The sequence below is a fragment of the Lynx rufus genome, unplaced genomic scaffold (assembly GCF_022079265.1).
Source record: "Lynx rufus isolate CCGP_SWC_20201006 ecotype Redwood Valley unplaced genomic scaffold, mLynRuf1.p SCAF_8, whole genome shotgun sequence".
Classification (NCBI taxonomy): Eukaryota; Metazoa; Chordata; class Mammalia; order Carnivora; family Felidae; genus Lynx; species Lynx rufus.
In genome coordinates, this window is record NW_025814896.1 from 31,268,739 (window position 1) to 31,293,403 (window position 24,665).

The following is a 24,665-nucleotide window of genomic DNA, read 5'->3' on the forward strand; positions in this document are numbered from 1 at the left end:
TCCCATCTCTCCCCACTCACCCCTGAGCCCCCAAGTTACAGCCAGAGTGCCAGGAGGAAGAGGATGGTGGGGGGCGAATGCGTTCATTGTCATCTTGCATCTGCAGGCGGATGGGCCGGCGCAGCCCCCAGGAGATGTTCAGCAGCCCCTCCACGATGAACTCATCTTCCTCCTGCCCACGGAGCAACTGACACAGTGAGCCAGCCCAGAAAACCCCACCAGCGCCACGCTGAAGGACAGCTGACAGCACCCTTCTTGATGTGTCCTTGCTGGGCACGCCCAGTTATACTCACACCCCAGCTCCAGGACGCGCCCCACTGCAAACTACCCCGATGACCTCACAGGTCAACACAAAAGTTGCCCTGAAATTCAAGTACATGTGCGTAAATTATAAAAAATGGGGTATTTTTTCAGGCGCCTGGGTGGTTCAGTCAGTTAAGCATCTGACTTTTGATTTCAGCTCAGGTCATGGTCTCACAGTTCGCGAGCTCAAGTCCCACATCGGGCTCTGCGCTGACAGTGCGGAGCCTGCTGGGGATGCTCTCTCTCTCTCTCCCTCTCTCTCTGCCCCTCTCCTGCTCGTGCTCACGCTCTCTCGCTCTCTCGCTCTCTCTCTCTCTCTCAAATAAAGAAACTTTAAAAAAAATGGGGTGTTCTTTAATACTTTGCAGAAAAAAGAATACATCTTTTAAAGTGAGACTAACCTTGCTAACAAAGCAAGAGCTAAATTCTTGCATTAGCTACTTCCCCTCTCCTACCAGGGAAAGTGATACGTGTTTAGCCGTAACATGTGTTTAGCAATCTGACCTGCCGGTTGAAGGAGATTCAAAGTAACGTTTCCCCAAGTTGATTCTACAGAATACTAGCTCCTGTTAACAGGTTACCTGTTACCTTAAAAAAGGGTGTCAAGTGATCATGAGTTGGGAGATGATGTGTTAATCAGATTTCTTACCAGCAGAACTTCCCAGAGCCTTTAATTAGTTAATGTGCTACCTGACGGCTCTCCACGAGGTGAACAGGTCCTGTAAGGATTCCCAGTTTATACTCAAGGGTTGTTGACTGGTAAGAAATTAAATGTGAAACCCTTTTAAGGGCATCTGCATGTTTTATCCCAAAGAAATTAGTCTCATTGATGACCGTGAAACCCTTTCATCATAGAACATTCTGAGAATTTATTCTGTAAGACGCAGCCCAGAAACGTTGTTCAAGGACCTAAATCTTGCAAATGGCCCAGCCACGAATTAGGAGAAGTTTTCAGGACAATGCATAAAAGGGTCAGGCCTTCTTTCCCAAGTCTCAGAAAAACCCACAGATGTCAGACCTGGGCCATAGCCACGTCTTTATGCTGTACGGATAAAGATGACACCTGTCCAATGAACCACTGACCTGGATCCCAGGATCACCCTCGGAGAGGTGGGGGAAGAATAAAAGAAAGCAGGAGATAAGTGAAACAACTTTCATGTGTGGGGGAAGCTTGGGGAGAAAGCTTTATTTAAGAACAGGCCATACGGGGCACCTGGGTGGCTCAGTCAGTTAAGCATCTGACTTCAGCTCAGGTCATGATCTCATGGTTCGTGAGTTCAAATACCATCTCTGCTCCTCCCCTGCTCCCACGCTGTCTCTCTCTCTCTCTCTCTCAAAAATACATAAACATTAAAAAACTTTATTAAAAAAGAAAAAAGAACAGGTTATATGTATGCCTTCTAGCTGGTCGAGGCTGGCATCACTACTCTTACATCACATGATTTAGGCAAAGTAGGACTTTGCCTGGTTTAAGGGCCACAGAAAAAGTCACTGCATCTCACATACTATCCCCAACGAGCCTGCCTTAGTAGTTGAAATTCTACCATCTGACTGATACCTGTTTCTGTGGATTAAATCGCCATGGCTAGATAACCTGAAAATGTGTTTAGCATGGTATTACACATATCTTCTTATCAGTCTAGAACACTTGAGTATAAATTACTCTACCAGGCTCCTATATAGCTCATCATCTACCTGATAACAGGCTTTACAGAAATGGATACAGGATGAGTAAGCTTAGATTCAGGATGGGGGCTGGGAAAAGACGGAAGGATAGCAAAGAGCATCCTGGGAAGACACCCTAGGAAGACCGCTACAGCTGTGGGGAAGGGCAGAGCATTTCCTCACAGACCTCACGTGATTTGCCGATTTCATGAAAGTCCCCCTTTGGAGGACCCCCCTCACCCCCCGCTCAGCCTCACATCCCCAGAAATGTCCTTGGAACAGAAAAGCTCATCCTCTTTAGAACAAAATGAGCCTGGGGGTATCCTTCCAAAGAACTCCAGGGACACCACTGACATCCTAAATGAGAGGCCTCTCCCAGGGGCAGGAGAGGCAGGGACCCTTAGACCCAGAGACACGGAGGCAAAGTCTGGCCGGCCCACAGGCCTTCCCCGGGGACGCCTTACCTCACGGTGCCGCAGCTGCAAATTCTGGCCTTCATAGTACAAATTGTAGGTCTTCAGATGAAGGAGAAGTTCGTTCCTTAGGGGAAAAAAATACAAAAGGTGTAACACTCTTAGCTGAAGCCACTGAATGCCGTCATTCCCTCTTTTCTCACCTCTAACCTGGCCTTCAGCCACCCCAGTCTGGGTGTCTGTCCACATGCATGTACACACACACACACACACACACAGCCACCACCCCCACCTTCATGTTCCCCCAAGATCCAGGTCAAGAGTAGACACCAAGCGTAAGGAACAACTCCAGAAAACCAAGGCAGGCCACGCCTGCTGACGAAGCCTGGCAGTTCTGACCACGCTCCCTAAACCCAAGCTAAATACGCCGTCCCCCACGAGGCGCAGACTCAGAGGCCAAGGCACTACAAAGTCCACAGACAAGGTTTCTCTGGCGTCTCCACTGTCTGTCCTCCCTCACATATGCTGTGAGTTAGGACAGGATGATCCCTGTAGGCCTCCGTGAGACTCAGAAACTTCTGGGCTTTTCAGAAAGTTAAAAGGTCTAGACCCCACCGACTTAGGCTTCATAGACATGACCTTAGGGCGTGTTTAAAAACCTACAGACTCCCATCAACAGTGGAGTGGATGAATAAAGGGAGCTGAGTCACATAGTGGAATATCACGTAGCCGCAAGAATATGAACGAGCTACGCACAACACGATGAATCTCACAGACGTTATGCTGAGCAAAAGAAGCCTCACACAAAAGACCACGTATCGTATGGTTCCAGGTATGTAATGTTTAAAATGGGTGCTAGAGGGGTGCCTGGGTGGCTCAGTAGGTTGAGCGTCCGACTTCAGCCCAGGTCATGATCTCGCGGTCCGTGGGTTCGAGCCCTGCATCGGGCTCCGTGCTGACAGCTTGGAGCCTGGAGCCTGTTTCCGATTCTGTGTCTCCCTCTTTCTCTGACCCTCCCCTGTTCATGCTCTGTCTCTCTCTGTCTCAAAAATAAATAAACATTAAAAAAAAATTTTTTTTTTTAAATAAAAAAAAAAATGGGTGCTAGAATTCAGGATTGTGGTTCACCTTGGGGAGCAGTGACCACAAGGGGGCAGAAGGGGGTTCTGGGCCCTGGTAATATCCTATTCTACAAACTTTTATCTTTTTATTGTATTCTAGATGCTTTCGGTTTATTTTATTTTTTGTTTATTTATTCTTTTAAATGTTTATTTCTTTTTGAGAGAGAGAGAGCACAAGTGGGGAAGGGGCAGAGAGAGGGGGAACAGAGGGTCTGAAGCAGGCTCAGTGCTGACAGTGGAGAGCCCGACATGGGGCTTGAACTCACCAACTGTGAGATCATGACCTGAGCCGAAGTCGGACGCTTAACTGACTGAGTCACCCAGGTGGCTCCTTTCAGTTTATTTTTTTAAAAATTTGGGGCTGCTTGGCTGGCTCAGTGGAGGAGCATGGGACTCCTGATGTCAGGGTCGTGAGTTCAAGCCCCATGTTAGGTGTGGAGACTGCTTAAATAAATAAATAAACAACAAAAAAAATGTTTTTTAACTTGCCAATCTCCCTCCGAAGCCTCGTATCAGGCCTCCCTAGCTGTTAGATCCTGGTTTCCAGGTGGTCCTCTGGAAACACAGCTCTCCTGAACAAGAAAGAGCAAGGACTTCCCGCCTTTGTGATCAGGGTGAGCCCGCGTTGAACCTGAGAACAGTCTATGGGAAAGTGCATGCTAGCGCCTGGGGGCTGGGAAGGGAGAGGCTTGAGGAGGCTGCCGTGTGCTTTTGCCTCATCTCAGGCAAGAGGTTATGAAGTTCGGTCCCTCTGACTCCAGCCATTTCAACACAGCGATGCGGGGCCACACCAGAGGTCAAAGCTGGCTTGAAATTCCAAGAATCTCCTGCCAAGCTAAACCTAGAAAAATCGGAGTAATTCTATGGAAGCCTAAGTGAATTAGTGAAAAATGCGACTCCAAATAACCTAACGCAAGAGACGTTTGGCCCTTTTGAACATGCAGATCTCAAATTACTGGTCAGCAGAAGTCTCCGGGGAAATCCGTCAATGAGGAGATAAGAGCGATCCATATCTCACACAACTGCGTGTCTGTATATGGCCAAATATGTGTAAAGGAATTAAAACAATTTGGTGGCAGATAAGCTAAACATTTAGCTCAGATACAGAGCACCCAGCGTGAACAAATCCTGGTGCCGGATATAAAAATGCATCCTCAAACAGATAATCTGGAAGAGTCCACTTTGGCTCACATGAGCCAAAAATCTGAGCTCGAGAGATTTTCGTACATACAGAGCAATGAAACTGTCTCCTTCTGTTCAGGGGGCACCTGAACGTTTAGTCAGAACGCCGGCAGCACAGGGACCCAGCCCAGCTGGGACCCCCCCCCCTCCCAAAGGGACACCACAGGTAGCACAGCGAGCCACCACCATTAACTCCTCCTCCTGGGAGCCCTCCAGGACACCATCTTTTTGAGCACCCAAGGGTGCCGTGTCTTGAAGGTCTTTATTTCGCGGTCTATGGCCAGGCTCTGGGGGCGTGTTTTTATCTATAGCACCAACCTTGCTGTGCTGTCACTAGTTCACAATCGGGAGCTTCGCTTCTTCCCCCCGACAGGAGCCCCTGCTCGCCCACGTACAGAAGAGACTCCTGTGCCAGGGGTTTCCAACCATGTGGGACTGGCCCCTGGGGACACAACACTACAGCAAAAAACCTTACTTGGAGATGTATTTATCTTGTCCACACGGGACTAGGGAGGTTTCGTGACTGTAATCCATTCTTCCTTTCCCTTGTCATCAGAAGGGGAGACCTATATTTGAGAAAAGACACAGGTTAAAGTCAGGTTGTGTCCTCAGGAACTCAGCAGAACCTGGACCAGGGGAGGGAGAACAGGGCTCCCTGTTCCCACCCCCGATCCACAGCTGGGACAGCCCAATGCTGACCCAGGGCTGGTGAGGTGCCACACTGTGGGCTGCTGCCTCTGCTGGCCACAGCCACTGGGGAAAAACCACCCCAAGATGACAGCCCTTGGAAAGCCCCAGAACAAATGTTCCAGGCACAGAGAATGCTGACACCCAAGGTGATCCCGAGGACGACCAACGAGCCTTTCCCGAAGATATCTTCACCACACAGGATAGAGATTTGTCTGACAGCGAAGGTTCAAATTCTACTGAGGTAGACTACAGATTGGCCAACTACCTAAAAATGCCCAGAGCGAGCTGGGCCCAATAAATCACAGCATATACATCTATAATCGCCATTAAAATATGACAGCGTTAAAGCCAATTTAATTACCTGGGAACGTGACAATACATTATGAAGACACAGGTTATAAAACTGTGAGTCCGATTTTGTTTAAAATATATGTAAGCATAAAACATGCATATACACATCTATATGAATGGATATCTATATTCAGATACTCAGCTATATACGTCAGGCTTTCTCAGCCTCAGCGCTATTGACGTTTGGGGCTAGGGCATTCTTGGTTGTCTGTCCAGTGCGTTGGAGGATGTTTAGCAGTATCCCTGGCCTTTACCCACCAGATGCCAGCAGCACCACCAGTCATGACAATCAAAATGTCTCCGGACATTACCCAGTGTCCCCTTGGGGCTAATTTGCCCCTAGTTTAGAACTTCTGGTATATGTACATCTGCATGTAAACGAATGAAGGATTGGCTCTCTTGGGGTAATGGCTTACCAGAAAGTTTTTTCGTTTTGTTATGAGCATTTTCAAACATAAAGATTTAGAGTAAGACAATGAACAGCCATGTATGCATGGCTATTCTACCCTTAACACTTACTATATCCTTCATTATCACACATCTGTCCAGCTATACGTTCCTTTATCTATTCAACAATCTATCTTGTTTTTGATGCATTTCAAAGTAAACTAAACGCAAAACAAGTTTCATAACTTAAGACTGAAATCATGTCAAGTGTCTTCTCCAACCACAATGGTATGAACTAGAAATCAATAGTAGGAAGAAAACTGGAAAATCCACAAATATGTAGAAATTAAACAACACAATCCTGAATAATCAATGGGTCAAAGAAGAAACCAAAATGGAAGTCAAGAATACCTTAATACAAACAAAAATGGAAATTCAACATATCAGGGCACCTGGGTGGCTCAGTCAGTTGAGCGTCCGACTTCAGCTCAGGTCATGATCTCGCAGTTTGTGAGTTTGAGCCCCGCATCAGGGTCTGTCCTGACAGCTCAGAGCCTGGAGCCTACTTTGGATTCTGTGTCTCCCTCTCTCTCTGCCCCTCCCCAGTTCATACTTTCTCTCTCTTTCTCTCAAAATAAACATTTTAAAAAATTAAAAAAAAAAGAAATTCAACATATCAAAGTTATGGGATACAGCAAAAGCAGTTCTAAGAGAGAAGTTTATAGCAATAAAAACCTGCATTAAGAAAAAAGAAAGATCTCAAATAAACAACCTGAAGGAACTAGAAAAAGAGTAAACAAAGCCCAAAATTAGACGAAGGGAGGAAATAACAATGATCAGAGCAGAAATAAATGAAAGAGAGAAGAGAAAAACAATAGAAAAGACCAATGAAATTAAGCTCGTTTTTTGAAAATTGATAAACCTTTAGTAAGATTAAGAGAAAAGACTCAAACAAAATTAGACACGATTTGGACATCATTACAACTGATACCAGAGAAGTACAAAGGATCTTAAGAGAATATTATGAACAATTATATGCCAGCAAATTGGATATCCTAGAAGAAATGGACAAATTCCTAGAAACGTACAATCTACAAACACAGAATCGTGAACAAAAAGAAAATCCGAATAGACCAATAACAAGTAAGATCGAATTAGTAATCATAAACTTCCCAGGTTTTGAAAAGCCCAGGACCAGATGGTTTCCTGGTGAATTCTACCAAACATTTAAAGAAGAATCAATATAGGGGTGCCCGGGTGGCTCAGTCGGTTAAGCGTCCGACTTCGGCTCAGGTCGTGATCTCGCGGTCCGTGAGTTCGAGCCCCGCGTCGGGCTCTGTGCTGACCGCTCAGAGCCTGGAGCCTGTTTCAGATTCTGTGTCTCCCTCTCTCTGACCCTCCCCCGTTCATGCTCTGTCTCTCTCTGTCTCAAAAATAAATAAACATTAAAAAAAAAAAAAGAAGAATCAATATCAATTACTCTCAGATTCTTCCAAAAGAGTTTGAAGAGGAGAGAACACTCCCAAACTCATTTCATGAGGCCAGTGTTACCTTGGTACCCTGGTAGCCAGGTGAGCCTCCTACCAGAAAAGAAGCTACAGGCCAATATACCTGATGAGTGCAAATTTAAAAATTCACAACAAAATATTAGCAAACCAAATTCAACAGTGCATTAAAAAGATCATACAACGTGAAGGGCACCTGGGTGGCTCAGCTGGTTAAGCATCTGACCCTTGATTTCAGCTTGGGTCACGATCTCACAGTCTGTGAGATCAAGCCCCACGTCAGGCTCTGTGCTGACAGCATGGAGTCTGCTTGTGATTCTCTCTCTCTCCCTCTCTCTCTTCGTCCCTCCCTTGTTCACAGGTGCTCTCTCTCTCTCTCAAAATAAGTAAATAAATAAACTTTAAATAAAAAGATCACAGAACATGATTAAGTGGGATTTATCCCTGGGATGCAAGGATAGCTCCACACACATAAATCAATAAATGTGATATATCGCATTAACGGAACAAAAGATAAAAATCATATATCATCTCAACAGACGCAGGAAATGCATCTGACAAAATTCAACATCCTTTCAGGACAAAAACTCCAACCAATTGGGTATAGAAGGAACATACTTCCGGGGCGCCTGGGTGGCTCAGTTGGTTGGGCGTCTGACTTCGGCTCAGGTCATGATCTCGCGGTCCGTGAGTTCGAGCCCCGCATTGGGCTCTGTGCTGACAGCTCAGAGCCTGGAGCCTGTTTCAGATTCTGTGTCTCCCTCTCTCTCTGACCTTCCCCCATTCATGCTCTGTCTCTCTCTCTGTCTCAAAAATGAATAAACATTAAAAAAAAATTAAAAAAAAAAAAAAGAAGGAACATACTTCAACATAAAAGAAGCCAGATATGACAAGCCCACAGCAAACATCACACTCAATGGTGAAACCCTGAAAGCTTTTCCTTCTGAGATCAGGAGCAAGACAAGGGCGCCCACCCTCTCCCCTCCTATTCAACACAGTCCTGAAAATCCTAGCCAGAACAATCAAGCAGTACAAACGCATACAAGGCATCCAAATCAAAAAAGAAGACATAAAATTGTCTTTGTTTGCAGATGATAGTATCTTATATATAGAAAATCCTAAGGACTCTACCAAAAAACTGTTAGACTTAATCAATGAATTCAGTGAAGGTACAGCATACAAAATCAGCATGCAAAAATTGGTTGTGTTTCTATCCACTAACAGCAAACTATCTGAAGAATAGATAAAGAAAACAATCCCATTTACAATAGCATCAAAAATAATAAAATACTTAGGAACAAATTTAGTCAAGGATGTGAGAGATTTGCACACTGGAAGTTACATGACATTGATGAAAGAAATTGAAAACAAATACAAAAACAAATGGAAAAATGTCCCGTGTTCATGGATCAGAAGAATATTGTTAAAATGTCCCTAGTACTTAAGGCCATCTCTAGATCAACACAATCCCTATCAATATTCCAATGGCATTTTTCACAGAAACAGAAAATATAATCCTGAAATGTGTATGGAACCATAAAAGAACTCAAATAGACAAAGCAATCCTGAGAAAGAACAAAGCTGGAGGCCTCGCATTTCCTGATTTCAAATCTTACTACAAAGTTATAGCAACCAAAACAGTATGATGCTGGCACATAGACCCCTGGAACAGAATTTAGGGACCAGAAACTAATTAATATTTATTAATTAATATTAATACAATTATTAATACAATTAATATTTGACCAGGGAGCCAAGAATATTCAGGCGGGGGAGAAGAGTCTCTTCGATAAATGTTGGAAAAATTGGAAACTCACATGCAAAAGAATGACATTAGACCTCTATCTCACACCTGTCGGAATGGCTAGTATCAAAAAGATACAACAGGGGCGCCTGGGTGGCTCAGTCGGTTGAGCGTCCAACTTCAGCCCAGGTCATGATTTCGTGGTTCATGAGTTCGAGCCCCGCATCGGGCTCTGTGCTGACAGCTCAGAGCCTGGAGCCTGCTTTGGATTCTGTGGCTCCCTCTCTCTCTGCCCCTTCCCCTGCTCACACTTTCTCTCTCTCTCTCTCTCTCTCTCTCTCTCTCTCTCTCTCTCTCTCAAAAATAAATAAACATTAAAAAAAAAAGACATGAGATAACAAGTGTTGATGAAGCTGTGGAAAGATGGGAACCCTTGGACACTGTTGGTGGGGAATGTAAAATGGTGCTGCCACTGAGGACATGTGGTCCATGTGTCAGTTCCTCAAAAAGTTAAAAATAGAATTACCCTATGATCCAGCAACTCCGCTTCTGAGTATATATCCAAAAGGATCGAAAGCAGGATCTTGAAGAGATATGTATGTACTCATGTCCGTAGCAGCACCGATCACAACAGCCAAAAGTTGGAAGCCACTCAAATGTCCATCAACAGATGAATGCATTAACGGTGTATGGTATACCATGAAATATTATGCAGCCTTAAAAAATAAGGGAATTCTGGGGTGTCTGGGTAGCTTAGTTGGTTAAGCGGCCAACTCTTGGTTTCAGCTCAGGTCATGGTCTCACAGTTCGTGAGTTGAAGCCCCACATCAGGTTCTCTGCTGACAGCACGGAGCCTTCTTGGGCTTTCTCTCTCCCTCTCCCTCTGCCCCTCCCTAGGTCTCTTGCTCTCTCTCTCTCTCTCTCTCTCTGTGTCAATAAATAAATAGATAAACATTTTAAAAAAAAGAAGAAGAAGAAGGAAATTCTGACACGTGCTACAATATGGATGACCCTCGAGGACATTCTGCTAATTAAAATAAGCCAGCCACAAAAGGACAAATACTGGCTGATGCCACCAATATGAAGTCTCCAAAGTAGCCAGTGTCATAGAACCATAAGGTAGAAAGTTGGTTGCTGGGGCCCCTGGGTGGCTCAGTCGGTTAAGCGTCTGACTTCAGCCCAGGTCATGATCCCATGCTTTGTGGGTTCGAGCCCTGCGTCAGGTCCTGTGCTGACAGCTCGGATCTCAGAGCCTAGAACCTGCTTCAGATTGTGCGCCTCCCTCTCTCTGCCCCTCCCCTGCTGGCACTCTGTCTCTCTGTCTCCCAAAAATAAGTAAATACTAAAAAAATTTTTAAAAAAATGACGAAGCTGATACATTTTATGGGTATTTCGCCAAGATTTTTTACAAAATGGAAGAGGGAGGCAGAAAAGCCAGTGTTATCGTGATACAATGTGAGAAGGACACAATCTGCTGTTGCTGGCTTCGAAGCTGGAGGAAGACAGGCACCAGCCAAGGAATGTGAAAAGCTGAAAAGGACGAGCAAGTGAATTTTCCCCTTGGGTCTTCTAGAAAAGAACACAGCCCCAGCTGACACCTTGATTTGAGCCCAGTGAGACCCCGAGATAATAAATTTGTGTCGTTTTAAGGGGCTACATTTCGGTGACGTGTTCAAGCAGCCACAAGAAACAAATACGAAAGGCCCCCCGAAAGGAGGGGCAATCAGTGTGGGGGAGGGGAGCTGAAGGGCTGAGTTCCATTCAGAAAATTCAATCCCACCTGCATACCCAAAAGTAGTATCCTAAGAACACAACTGTTCTCTCTAAATTATAAATATTAATTTCTCTATTTTTCCTAAAGGGAAAAAAATCATAAAAATAGGAATACATATGTACTGCAGGAAAAAAAAAAGAAGAAGAAGAAGGAAAAAAGAGAATCAGACCGGTGAAAAAGTTATTTTTTTTAAAAGACAATTACCCATAACTAGTGAGTAGTTTTTAAAGTACCCTTTCTATGCATATTTGAATTTACACATTTCACAAAAATGTATTGTATGCCTAGCGTGTGCCACATGTTGCGCTTCCTGATGGTGATTCAACAGCAAAGTGAACAGGCACAGTCCTGCCCTCAAGGTCTAGCGGGAGACGGACAGGAGGAGACTGTTCTAGCAAGGAAGGCAGGTATATGGCAGCACACAGAAGGGCGCTTAATCTGGACTTGGGGCGTTCCCGGGAGCTTTCTGGAGGAAGTGACCTCTCAGCTGAGACCTCAATGATGAGGTACAGCTGACAAAGGTAAAGGTGAAGGGCAGAGGGGTCCAGACAGAAGCAGCATGCACCCTGGAGCTGTGCAAGATGGGGTGGTGCCCATGGGGGACCTTGACCATGCCAAGGAGTTGGGTTCCACGGGAGGTGTGGTAGGCTGAATAATGGTCCCAAAGGTACCCAGGTCCTAATCCCGGGAGCCTGTGAATGTTACCTTATGAGTCCCCAGTGTGATTAAATTAAGGTTCTTGAAATGGGGAGACCATCCTAGGTTACCTGGGAGGGCCCTAAATGTAGTAACAAGTGTCTTTCTAAGAGAGGCAGAGGGAGGATCTGCCACAGACAACCCCAGCAGAAAGAGAAATTTGAAGGTGCTACACTGGCTGAGGGTGGAGAAAGGGGCCATGGGCTAAGGAACACGATTTTCCAAGTCAGAAAAGGCAAGCAAATGGTTTCCCCCCAGAGCCCTCCTGGCACCATGGTTTTGGCCCAGTGAAACCGTTTTCAGACTTCTGGCCTCCAGAACGTAAGAGAGTAAACCACCGCATCTGGGGTCATTTTTACAGTGGCAAGAGGAACACAAGGAGAGGGTGTGATCTGACTTGAACTTCAGAACGATTGCCCCACCCCACCTGCTTTGAGAAAGGATTATGGAAGGGAAGGGTGGCAAGGGGACCCCTGGAGGGTCCTGACCCAGGGAAGGGGACAATGGGGGTGGAGTCACAATGTCTAAAGGGTTTAGAGAGGTAGATGGAAAAGTCGTTGACGCATCAATAAAAAGGTTTGGAAAGGGGCACGCTGCCAGATTTGCTGTGGGGTTACACTTGATCTTAGCCAAAAGGCCGAGAAGCGATGGCCGTGGGCTTGAAGGCAGAGTCCAGGATGATGCACACACACAGGCTGCGGCTGGCAGGCACAGCCCCGTCTGTGGCCCAGTTAGGTGACAGCAGGCAACTCCCAGGGAAGGAGGTTGGGAAAGCGTAGAAGGCTGAGGGGGCTGGGCTCCAATGCACTCCATAGGTCAGCGATGGGCAGAGGAAAAGGAGCCGCTGGAAGGGGAGCAGGGAGACACGGTACCCTGGAGGCCAAGAGGAAAAGGTGCCTTGAAAGGGAGGCTGGTCGGCAGAGCCGGGAGCTGGTGGTAGGAGCCCAAGGAAGAAAACCCAGAGCCGTCATGGGGGAACCTCAGCCAGAGCCAACCCCACAGCCTGGCTGGAGCAGACACCAGGTTAGTGGCCGTGGACAGACGTCACCATGAACATTCAAGTCTTTCCTCAACCAGGGAAATGTTATTCTATTCTTCCTTCGATACTCTTCTCTTCCTTCCATTCTTGGTTCTTCTTCGGCAATGACTCCAATCCTCTTTCTCTAGCACTGTCTGTGCATCCATCCATCTGTCCCTGCCCAGATCCCTCAAGTCTTGTATCATTTTCATTCAAACCTCCATCTCCTTCTTTTCCTAGAATTCTGCAGCTAACCTGGGGCGCCTGGGTGGCTCAGTCGGTTAAGGGTCCAACTCTTGATTTCCGCCTCAGGTCATGATCTCACAGTTCATGGGTTTGAGCCCTAAATCGGGCTCCAAAATGCTGGTGGAAAACCTGCTTGGGATTCTCTCTCTCTCCCTCTCTCTCACTGCCCCTTCCCTGTTGATGTGTGTGTTTTCTCTCTCTCTCCCTCCCTCAAAAAATAAATAAACTTAAAAAAAAAAAAAAAGAATTCTGTAGTTAATCTAACTCACAGATTGGGTTTTCTGCAGGACTCTTTTGTTCACTGCCTCCATCATAAGCTATAATTCGGTAATTTTGTTTTGCATCTGAAAGCAGTCTGTCCTGTTTTAAGACAAGTCCCTTTGATAGCATGCCCTCTTAAATCCACTGAACATACCAATTAGTGAATTTTTTTTTAAGTTTATTTATTTTGAGAGAGAGAGAGAGAGAGAGAGAGCATGAGCAGAGGAAGGGCAGAAAGAGAGGGAGAGAGAGAAAATTCCAAGCAGGCTCCTTGCTGCCAGTGTAGAGCCCAACATGGGGCCCAAACTCATGAACCGTGAGATCATGACCTGAGCCAAAGTTGGGCGCTTAACCGACTGAGCCACCCAGGCGCCCCTCCAATTAGAGAATTTAAGTCTTCTCTACAGTTATTAAAACAATTTGGTACTTGGAGAAAAAAATAGGGAGATCAATAAAACAATACAGCATATAGAAACGGACCCAAATATATTTGGGAACATAGAATGTGGGCTACATCTAAATAGCAGGGGAAAGATAAATTTTAAAAATGTTGCTAGAGAATTGATTAGCCTTTGGAAAGGGGAGGAGGGGAAAGCTAACCCCCTACTTTACTCCTTCCACCAAAAGAAATGATATCTGTATAAAAAATTTCAACATTAAAACATAAAATGCTGGAAGGAAACACAAGATATATATAAACTTGAAGTGGGAAAAACTTTCCTATGAAAGACTCAAAATCCAGAAGGCATAATTGAAAAAAAACCAAAATGGAACCAATCTGTAAAGATTTTCAACTTCTGTTTAGAAAAAAATTTTTTACCCTGTCCAAAGTCAAAAGTCAATGACAACTTGGGGGAAAACATTTACAATACACGTGACAAAGGGCTAATGTCATTAATACGTAACATTAGCGAATGCCATTAATATATAAAATTAGCTGATGTCATTAATATGCAAAATTAATAAATCCATAAGAAGAAGATTCTACACCCAACAGAAAATCGGGCAAAGAACATGAATACTTTCACAGAATTCACAGAAAAATAAATTTAAAAAGTTAACAAATTTACGAAGAGATGTTCAACCTCCCTAATCACTATTTTTGTATTTGCCAGATTGATAAAACGCAAGTAGTCTCATGGCCCAAATGTGGGGCTTCTCCGGGGTCCCATCACTCTACCTGTGTTGGGTGACCTTAGCAAGACCATCGCTATGCATCAGACCTACTGGCTCGTGTTGCCTCCATCTTTGTTTCCAACCTGAACTTCTCCCCACCTTTTTTCTTACTTTTACAAGTCTTGGGTGAGGGGTGTTAGGAAAATAATAGCCTACCACACGGTTGAATTAAAACTACAGGTAACTGGGGCCCCTGGGTGGCTCAGTCAGTTGAGCGTCCAACTCTTGATTTCAGTTCAGGTCACGATCTCGCGGTTCATGTGGCTCTGCACTGACGGCATGGAGCCTGCTTGGGATTCTCTTTCTCCTTCTCTCTCTGATCCTCCCCCACTTGCACTCTCTCTCTCAAAATAAAGAAATAAACACAGGGGCGCCTGGGTGGCTCAGTTGGTTGAGCTTCCGACTTCAGCTCAGGTCATGATCTCACAGTCTGTGGGTTCGTGCCCCACGTCGGGCTCTGTGCTGACAGCTCGGAGCCTGGAGCCTGCTTCGGATTCTGTCTCCTTCTCTCTCTCTGCCCCTCCCCACTTGTGCTCTGTCTCTCAAAAATAAATAAATGTTAAAAAAAAATTAAAAAAAAAAAAAGAAACACAAAATAAAATAAAATAAAATAAAATAAAATAAAATAAAATAAAATAAGTAACTGATTCTAGGACCCAATCCTTTCTTTGTCTGTCTTGAGACCAACACCTGCATCTCCCTTCACAAGCTTTGCAACTATCACCACAAATCACTGGCTGCCTCCAACCAGTTGGAGGTTTTGGAGGGGGGAAGGGGACAGGGGTGGAGAGGGCTGGGGGAGACAGGAGTGAGTGTGGGGGGGCGGGGGGAGTGTCAGCTAAATTAACATTCACTTTAAGGCAAACACAGCAGCAGAGCTAACAAAGGGCCGGAAATTTAGAGTTCAGTCTGATATTCCTTAAACAGAGTATTGTTCCTCGCACAAGGAGAGGTCGGAGGAAGATGGTCGATGGGGCTGGAATGTGGATTCAACTGGACACTTCCTCCAAGGCGCCTGCCAATGTCTGCAGCCTCGGAGAGAGGGATTTGTTCGGTGGCTGTTGCAACTCTTCTGCCTTGTCTCTTATTATCAAGAATTTGCGGAGCACTCTGTGACTCCAAAATGCCTTGTAAGGATCACTTACAAGCAACGCTTCCACGATGCCTTGAGGATGCACAAGTGGCAAGCCACCATCTCTCTGAGGAAGAGCCAACAAGATGGGGAGGAAGGCCAGGCTTCCCACATCGGCCAGCATCTCAGACACAGAACTGAAACGGCTCACGGTTCATAGCTTCCCACACAGAAAAAGAAGGGGAGAGAAAGGGGACACGGATGAAGGACAACTCTGACACAACACATAAACTTTATAGAAAAAGAACTTTATGGGGCGCCTGGGTGGCGCAGTCGGTTAAGCGTCCGACTTCAGCCAGGTCACGATCTCACGGTCCGTGGGTTCGAGCCCCGCGTCGGGCTCTGGGCTGATGGCTCAGAGCCTGGAGCCTGTTTCCGATTCTGTGTCTCCCTCTCTCTCTGCCCCTCCCCCATTCATGCTCTGTCTCTCTCTGTCCCAAAAATAAGTACAAAACGTTGAAAAAAAAAATTAAAAAAAGAAAAAGAAAAAGAACTTTATAAAAAGCTATTTATCAAAAATATTTTGTAATGTGGCACTGCTCTTTGGGAGTCTAAATCCTATTTACAACTACTGAACTTCCTCTGTGAACAGAGTCTTTCACTCCTCAAGCATTCTAAAATTTTTTTTTAACGTTTTTATTTATTTTTGAGACAGAGAGAGAGACAGAGCATGAGCAGGGGAGAAGCAGAGAGGGAGGGAGACACAGAATCGGAAGCAGGCTCCAGGCTCCGAGCTGTCAGCACAGAGCCGGATGCGGGGCTCGAACTCACGGAGTGTGAGATCATGACCTGAGCCGAAGCCAGACGTTCAACAGACTGAGCCACCCAGGCGCCCCTCCTCAAGCATTCTAAATCAGCACGACTTCCCTGTAGAAAGACTTTAAGAGGTGGAGTGTATGTTGAACCACATCTGCTAAAAGGTCTGGAGGTGTGCGAAATATCGGGCTTGCCACATCGGGACACGGGCCTCCCGGGGTTTAGTCACACTGAAGACCCGCTGGGGCCACCAACGAGTCAGTCCTTCCTACTGGCACTGACATCATGCCTTGGCAGAATGTTCTAGGTGCTTCTCGGCTCCCTCAAATGCCTGGGCAATACCATGTACCTTGCTGGTGCAACCTAGTTTGTATGTTTCACGTGACTACCCATCCATTACTTCCTGCTTGCACCAAAGACAACCTGGGGACACGACCCTCCTTAAGATCCAAGAGAACGTTTTGACAGAGGAGAGGTTCCTACACAACTGGAGGGTGACACCCCAGCCACAGAGACTTTCTGGGTCTGCTTTTCACGTCTGTGTCCATGCTCCTCCACAGACCCAAGCAAACTCACATGCTCCCCAGACCCTGATCCAAAACTTAGCTCCTCCTTCAAAGTGTCCCCGCTGCCCCTGAGCAGTGTCGTGGGCAGGCACTCACGCCTCAACCTGCCCTCCACCCCAACACTTAACCACCACACAGAAACCATCCATCTGGTGTTTCCATTATCATTATTTCTTCCAGGGAGGGAGCGGGTTCCTGCTGTCTTGGGTAAGAGGATTCCTAGAAGCAGAGCCCCAAACAAGGATTTGGGGGCACATGAGTTACTAAGGAAGTGTTTTCGAAAGAAACCTGTGCGCAAGTGAGGGAAGCAGGGCCGGGCCGGGGAAGGAACTGGGTCACCGGGGTTCAGCTGGACCCCAGCCATAGCCTGATCCCATGGGAACTCCGGCGTGTGAATAACTCCACAGAGTTGTCCCTGCTTCAGACAGGCAGGCCAGGCTTTGCTCCCGTGCGCCAGTCAGCCATCAGCTGAGAGCCCCTCTGGGAGGAGGGTCCCAGGACTGGGAACAGTTCCCAGGCCTGGGAAGCAGCTAAGACTCATGAGCAATCCACTTTCTCCCACCACCCTCAGGCTGGGAGGAAGCAGCTGGGGGCAGGAGCCAGCCAGGTGCCGCTGGCTGGAGGCTAAGTTGCAGGAATGGGGGCAGACTTGCCCCAGCTCCAGACCAGTCAAACCCCTGCAGCTGTTGCACAAAGGATCCCTCCCTCTTCCTTTTCACGGACTCCCCCACTCACAGGTGTCTCCAGCCTCCCCAAGAATAAATGAGGGGCTGTGCAAGCCCTTGAAAGCCACCGGCTCAGCTTCCTGTGAGGAAGGCAAACATTAAGCACTCAAGAAGCTCAAGGAGGTGGGAAAAGGCATCCAAAGCTCTCTTCGAAGAGAGCAAGGTCTCCTGTGTTCTCAGCTCTTGGTTGCTCCAGACTCTGGTGCCCTCACTCCCTTTCTGTCAGGGGGCCTGGAGAACACACCGTAGTTGATTCTGGTCTCAGAGCATCCCCGGGACGCTGGCTAATCCCTACCGTTTCTGTTCTGGCCTAGACACAAAGGAACTGAAAAGCCCCCAGAGGGAGAAGGGCAAATGCAGAACAGAAAGGCTGGCAACCCCTGGCAGGAAAGTCCAGAGTGAGATAAAGAACCCCACTCCGTTTCCCAAACTCTCTTCCTGGTGGCACAGCAGGAGCCAGGCTTGAGCTCAGCAACCGGGGTAGGATGGGGGCCAGGGGCAACAGCCGGTTTCCAGCACCCAGGCAGTCCCAGTATCTAAGAAAGTACAGCTAGGAGAACGAGACAGGCTGGGGGAGGGGACGGCCTCCCGCAGAGAGTTCCCAGGGGGGCAAACCCCACAGAGCCGCCCTCTGACCAACGAGAGGGATGTGCAGTCTGCTAGGCCTCGGCCGAAACCAAGGCGGGAAGGAGAAGCAGCCGCCTTGAGTCACAGGACACCTCAGAGGTTCTCATTCTAGCACTCATTAAACTCTCCCTGAGGATGGGGCTCGGGGTGGGGGTGGGTGGGGGGTGGGTGGCAAGAGGAGTTGATTTTAAATTCCTGATATCCAGGCTGCAACTCATACTGATTACAGCAGACCCCCTGAAAGGGGCCCAGGCATGACCGCTTTTTTCAAAGTTTACTTATTTTGACTAAGACAGCATGAGCAGAGAGAGAGGGAGACAGAGAATCCCAAGCGGGCTCCGTGCTGTCAGCGCAAAGCCCGACGCGGGGCCCAATCCCACGAACCTCGAGATCATGACCTGAGCGGAGATCAAGAGTCGGACGCTTAGCTTAACCGACTGAGCCCCCCAGGGGCCCCGCATGAGCAGTTTTAAAGCCTTCGCAGGTGGTGCCAATGTACAACCAGGGCTGAGAACGATCGTAAAGTCCGATAGGGACAGAGCTGTGTAGACTGAGGACACCACGAAATGTACCCCAAAGCAGCCTTTCAAGAATGGAAGGAATGGGATCTTCTCAAAGCAAACTAAGTTGGATCTTTAGCACCCCCTCTCCATTACTAATCTTTCAAAGGGGCGAGGGGACGGTGTAGAGCATCGCAAAGGATCAGTGTGTGCAGGGCCACAGCTAGCTGATGCAAAAGGGCTCCGTCATGCAGGGCACCGCACTGCAGAAGCCAGGAAGCCAGCCCCAGGCTCCAGATACAAAGGAAATGCTCGCTGGAGGCCCACAGCTTCCCCTTTTGGGGCCTGTCCCCACCTCTTCTCTGAGTGCTGCCCTGCCTCCCGGGGACAATCGGGACCCCTGGGTTGGAGCAGAAAGTTATCTCACACAGCACTTCATACTATAGTGTTAAAGACTTTCTCATCAGGTCTCCTGAGAGACTCCGTTTTGTCACCAAGCAGTGACAGAGGAGATAGTCCCCCTGCATTTCAGCTCCTTGGTATAGGGGCAGGAAGAAGTGTCGATGGCAAACAGGAAACCCCAACCCTATTGTGCCACACGAGGAAGGACACAAGAGTTGTGGGCTGGGACCCTGCCAAGTTCTAGAGATTGCAAGCGATTCCACCTCCTGGTTCCTGAACCTGAACTTGATCCTGTCCCAGACACAGGCAAAATTCAGGCTGCTTGGGAAGGAAATAGGGCACATTTTGCCTTCCACCTGCCTGCTTTATTCAATGAAAGGCCCACTTACTGGCCAGGACCGTGACCTCTCTGGGACCTGTTCACCCCACTGATCTTCCCCTCTCTGAATGCACTTCCTCTGTCCCCTTTTCCAGGCATTTAGGCTTCCAGTGACCCACCCACACAGCTCTCCCAATCACTCTGCTCGAGAAAGAGTCTGGCACCAAACACTGCCAAGGGACGTAGGGTTAAGGTCAAGTGTCCCAAGTGTATGTACTGCACTTTCTCAGCTTTACATTTGTGAATGAAAGGCTTTGCCAATCGCCACCTCAAAAGCCCGCTAAGCATCAAGAAAGGGCGAGTGAAAGGTATTTGGGAAGAGGCTGGCAGGTGGAAAGGGGCTTAGTGCAAGAGAACTAGCAGAACACTCGTCTCAGGAGGCACCTTGACACCTGTTTCCCCCACAAATCAGGAAAGGAACAATCACAATATTATCACCATGCTAATAATAAAATACCAAATGCGAATAATAGACAGCTACCCTAAATGAGAGTTTACTATGGGCCACCTAGTATCTGCTTGGACCCGTCGAATCCCCACAACAACCCCACGAAGAAAGAAACCCTAATACCCCCATTTTGCAGATGAAGCCAAGGAGGCACAAAGACACGAAGTAGCTTGTCCCAAAACACACAGCCAGGAAGAGACGGAGCTGGGGTCAAACGTCGGACTGTGTGGCGGAGAAGCTGAAGCCCTCGAGTTCTTGCCAAGAAAGCCTTCTCGAGGGGAAGGGGGAGAAAAGAGTTTTCAGCGACAAATCGGCTGACCCAGCCATATCCAGAGGGGTGGTTCTCACACTGGAGGGTGTACCCGAATCCCCTGGAGGGCTCATCACATACAGACTCCTTTCCCCCTCCCCCCAGTTTCCGATTCAGTACTTCTGGATGGGAGAATGTGCATTCCTCGCGGGCTCCCAAGTGATGCTGCCACTGCCGGTAACAAGGCTCTAGAAGCTTTATCTTATTCCTTACAAGAAAGAACCCATGGGGAAGGCTTTATTTTCACCGTTTTACAGATGAGGAAACAGAAGGTCCCAGAGGTTAGGCAACTTGTCCCAGGTCACAGAGCTGACAAGAAGCCCAGAGCTCCTTCTGTGGTACCCTGGCGAAACGCCAGACGTGGGGGAACGGGCTGAGCAGGACAGGCAGGGATAGGCTGGCTTTAGCGGCCAGCCACGGTGGGTCCAGGAGTCCTGGGGAGGGGAGGTAAGTGAGACAGACAAGCCATAGGTAAAGCAGACCCTGCGGGAGCCAGGGATGGAGACCTTGTCCAGGGACCTGGGCACCTGCAGTGTCACAGAACCACAGACCCTAAGTCACATCTACCCTCTGTCTAAAGAATGAGCTAGCTTCACAGTCGTGGGTCCCACAGACCACCTGCTCCCCCAGCCCGGAAAAAGCCTAGGGGCCTGACTGATGACAGATACGAGGCCTTTGCTGATGGGAAACTTGGTTCCCATCCCAGGAGGCAGCCCCTACCTGCCTGTCCCACCGTCCAGATGAGCAGCTGAGACTCAAGCCATGCTGGGTTCCCCCCTCAGGCAGCTTGGTGTGCAAAGCCCCTGCTCTTTCCACGGTCGGCCGGCAGGGACCCCGGCCTGTTCTGCTCAGGCCTTCCGTGCACTGATCTGAGTCCCCAGCGCGGTCGGGGCAGATATGAGGAAATGGTCCTGGGACTCCTGCCAGAAGGGCCTGCCTCCCACTCCACACCAGCGGGCGGGTGGCCAGGTGAGTGACCTGGAAAGTCACCACGGGTACTCACCCAAACAATCACCTCGCAGGCCCGGATGAGCAACTACTTGTTTATAGGAAAGTCCCACCGGCGTCCACGAGCTTTTGACCTTCTGGATGGATGTTTAGGAGGAAATCCAAAGGCCCTTAGGCTCCCATCAGAGAACCAGGGTGTTGGAGCAGGACGGAAAAAAAAGACACTAAGGAAGTAAAAAAACGCACGCATGCGTGTGTGTAGAATTTAGACTCTGGCTCGGAGAAACTAAAGACTTAGAAATCTAACCCTCCAATCTGACAGACCTGCCGAGGAAGGGCCTGGTTGCATCCACCTCCCTAAAGCAGCACCTTCGTCATCTTTAACCAGAAGGGCCTCGCCAAGATTACCCCCTTCAGGGGCTAAACTCCAACAACTTGGGAAACTCTCTATGGCTGACTTGGCCTGAGGAAAAGAACGGGAAGTTGGTGGAGGAAAGAAACACTGGCCCTAACCAGGCAAATAAGACAGCATTTCTTGACCTGCATCTCTCAGAACCAAGAGCTATTTTATAGGGTAGCTTAATGTTGTACCTCGGGAAGGGTGAATTAGGCTTTCCTCCAGCCCAGTAATGATGGGGTTTAGGTGGAGCCCCGACCCACGGGGAGGGCCCAAGGTCTGGATGAGTCCTTGCCTTGGGGCCCCCACTCGCTATCTGTGGTTAGCATCTCGGCTCTGCGGGGACGTGCTGACCGATCTGGGCAGGTGAGGAGGGGCTGCCTTCAGTTCTCTGTTTCTGACAAGCACAGGTTTCTTTCTGGCCACTCTTCCTGTTTACTGAGTGATTTCTCTGAGACCCATCTGTGACCTCACTTCCCCTTCCTCAGGGAACCCCAGCAGTTTTTCCTTTTTTGGTGCTCTAGGCTAAGATTCTGAGTTTTGTGTGCAGAGATCTTGGGGTTTCTGCTCCTGGCTACCCGGGGCCAGGATTGGAAACCCAAGAGCCAGGAGGGTGGGCCTCCTTCACCCCACCCACCCCCCAAGCTGAGCAGGTTCCTTGCACTTCAGAAGCAGTAAGGAAGGGACAGCAAAGGAAGAATCCAATGTGTGCTGGGCCCTCCCTGGGGGCAGCCATGGTGGGGCATCTTACATCCACCTTCCTTAAACCCCCTAAACCTCCTGTGCATGTGGAAAAATTCACTCTCACGCAGCAGATCTCAGACCCGTCCAACTACCAGGAGAGATGGCTCATCTGGGGGTTTCCAGAACATTTCCAGGAGGCTGAGGGGAAGTTTTCCACAAAACCACATTCACACCCTCTTCTGCCTGCCCTACAACCAGCCAAATGACCCTAAAGAAAAATCAACAGCATGAAAAACAGGACTTCTCCTCAAAATGGGCTTCAAAGGCCATCTCTGTAAAATCTTTACAGAGATTCCCCGACTGTCTAGGATTAAAAGAGCAGCCTCCCACGGGGCAGAGAGGGAACAGACAGGGCCAGGTAAAGAAACTTCCAGAGTCCAGTGGGCAAGTCTGTCCTTACCAGACCTACATCCTATGGCTAACCCCCTGGAGAGCCTGACAGGCCCTTCCGGGAGCTCACTTACCAAGAAAGTTCAAGCTTTTCCCACAGAACAAGGTGTTCCAGAGAAAAGCCACGTGATCCACTCCCGTGATGCCTGAACACGTGACCTGGTTTCCCAATTCTGGGTCCTGAAGCTTCCCGACCCCCTCTTACCTCAGACTCAACCTGAAGCTGAAGCATACACACCATCTCCCCTGTTCCCCACCCCACTATACCATGTGCCTGATTATCTTGTCACAGGCATAAGAAAGTAATCCTTATCCCAAATGTCTGTATGACCAGCTGTAAGATCCCGTATGGAGCTTTAGGAAGAGGGCACCGACTATCTAAGGCTACCACCCGTGTCTCCAGAGCACTTGGGGCCTCATGGACCCCCACCAACTAAAGTCCTCCCTGCATGCCAGGCAGGTCACCCTGCCTGTGGACAGAACATTCAGCAGCCATAACCACAACCACCATGGTGGGCATTGAGCGGGTCAAGTTGAGCCTCAGAGCCCGGAACACACAAAGGATGCTTGAAACTGAAATGGGGAGGATCTCATTCTCAATCTTCAAGGAAGATGGCCTCAACAACTCACCTCCACCCGGTTTGGACCTCACTCACTACAGGACAGCTCTTACGTTCAAGGCACAGTGAACCCCAAGACTGTAAGTGGAATAGGGGCTGTGGGGGGCTTGAGGGTAAGGAGTGGGAAGCTAATGTTCAATGGGTACAGAATCTTTGTGTGGGATGATGGAAAAGTCCTGGAAATGGATACTGGTGATGGTTGGATAACAATGGGAATGCACTTAATGTCACTGCTGTTGTCTGAATGTTTATGTCCGTCCACATTCATATGTTGAAATCCTAATCCAAAATGTGATGGTATATGGGGCGCCTGGGTGGCTCAGTCGGTTAAACGTCCGACTCCGGCTCAGGTCATGATTGCACCATCCGGCCCGTGAGTTTGAGCCCCGCGTTGGACTCTGTGCTGACAGCTCAAAGCCTGGAACCTGCTTCGAAGTCTGTATCTCCCTCTCTCTCTCTGCCCCTCCTCCACTCACGCTGTCTCTGTCTCTCTCAAAAATAAATAGACATTTTTTTAAAAACTTAAAAAAAAAACACGTGATGGGATGAGGAAATGGGGCCTTTGGGTATGATTCATAGGGGTGACTCCACCCTCATGAATGGGATTGGCACCCCCATAAAAGAGATCTCATGGAGCCCCCCCATCCTTTCTGCCATGTGAAGGTATAATGCAAAGTCAGAGACCTGGAAAAGGCTCTCACCCGCCCATGCTGACACCCTGACCTTGGACTTCCAGCCTCCAGAACCATGAGAAACACATTTCTGTAGTTTTTAAGTCACTCAGTCGGTGACATTACGTTACAACGAACCCAACGGGCTAGACAGCCCCTGAACTGTACATTTAAAAGGGATAAAAGGGGTAGATTTTATATTATGTATCTTTTACCATAATTAAAAATAAAAAATATAAGTATTTAACTTAAAAAAAGACTAAGATCAGGGGCGTGTGGGTGGCTCAGCCGGTTAAGCGTCTGACTCTTGATTTCGGCTCAGGTCATGATCTCGCAGTCATGAGATCGAGCCCCACGTCGATGCTTGGGATTCTGTCTCTCTCCCTCTCTCTCTGCCCCTTCCCCACTCATGCTTTCCCTTGCTCTCAAAATAAATAAATATATATTTTTTTAAAGACGAAGATCAGTATCTCCCCAAATTTCACCAGAGACAATCACTATGAACATTTTGCCATACA

General features: G+C 48.0%; 1 protein-coding gene across 7 annotated transcripts in view; it reads right to left on the minus strand.

The window, feature by feature from the left end:
• The window catches only part of RASSF2 (Ras association domain family member 2), a 46,138-nt gene that overhangs the window by 15,419 nt on the left and 6,054 nt on the right, over nucleotides 1–24,665 (minus strand). For 2 of the 7 annotated variants that reach the window (XM_047069070.1, XM_047069071.1), the window contains exons 2-4: nucleotides 5,160–5,250; nucleotides 2,433–2,508; nucleotides 21–172 (exon numbers count right to left, since the gene is read on the minus strand). In XM_047069070.1, coding sequence (XP_046925026.1) covers nucleotides 21–172; nucleotides 2,433–2,508; nucleotides 5,160–5,218 — 287 coding nt within the window. In that variant the 5' untranslated portion in view covers nucleotides 5,219–5,250. The other 5 variants (XM_047069068.1, XR_006960268.1, XM_047069069.1 and 2 more) reach the window with 5 other exon arrangements.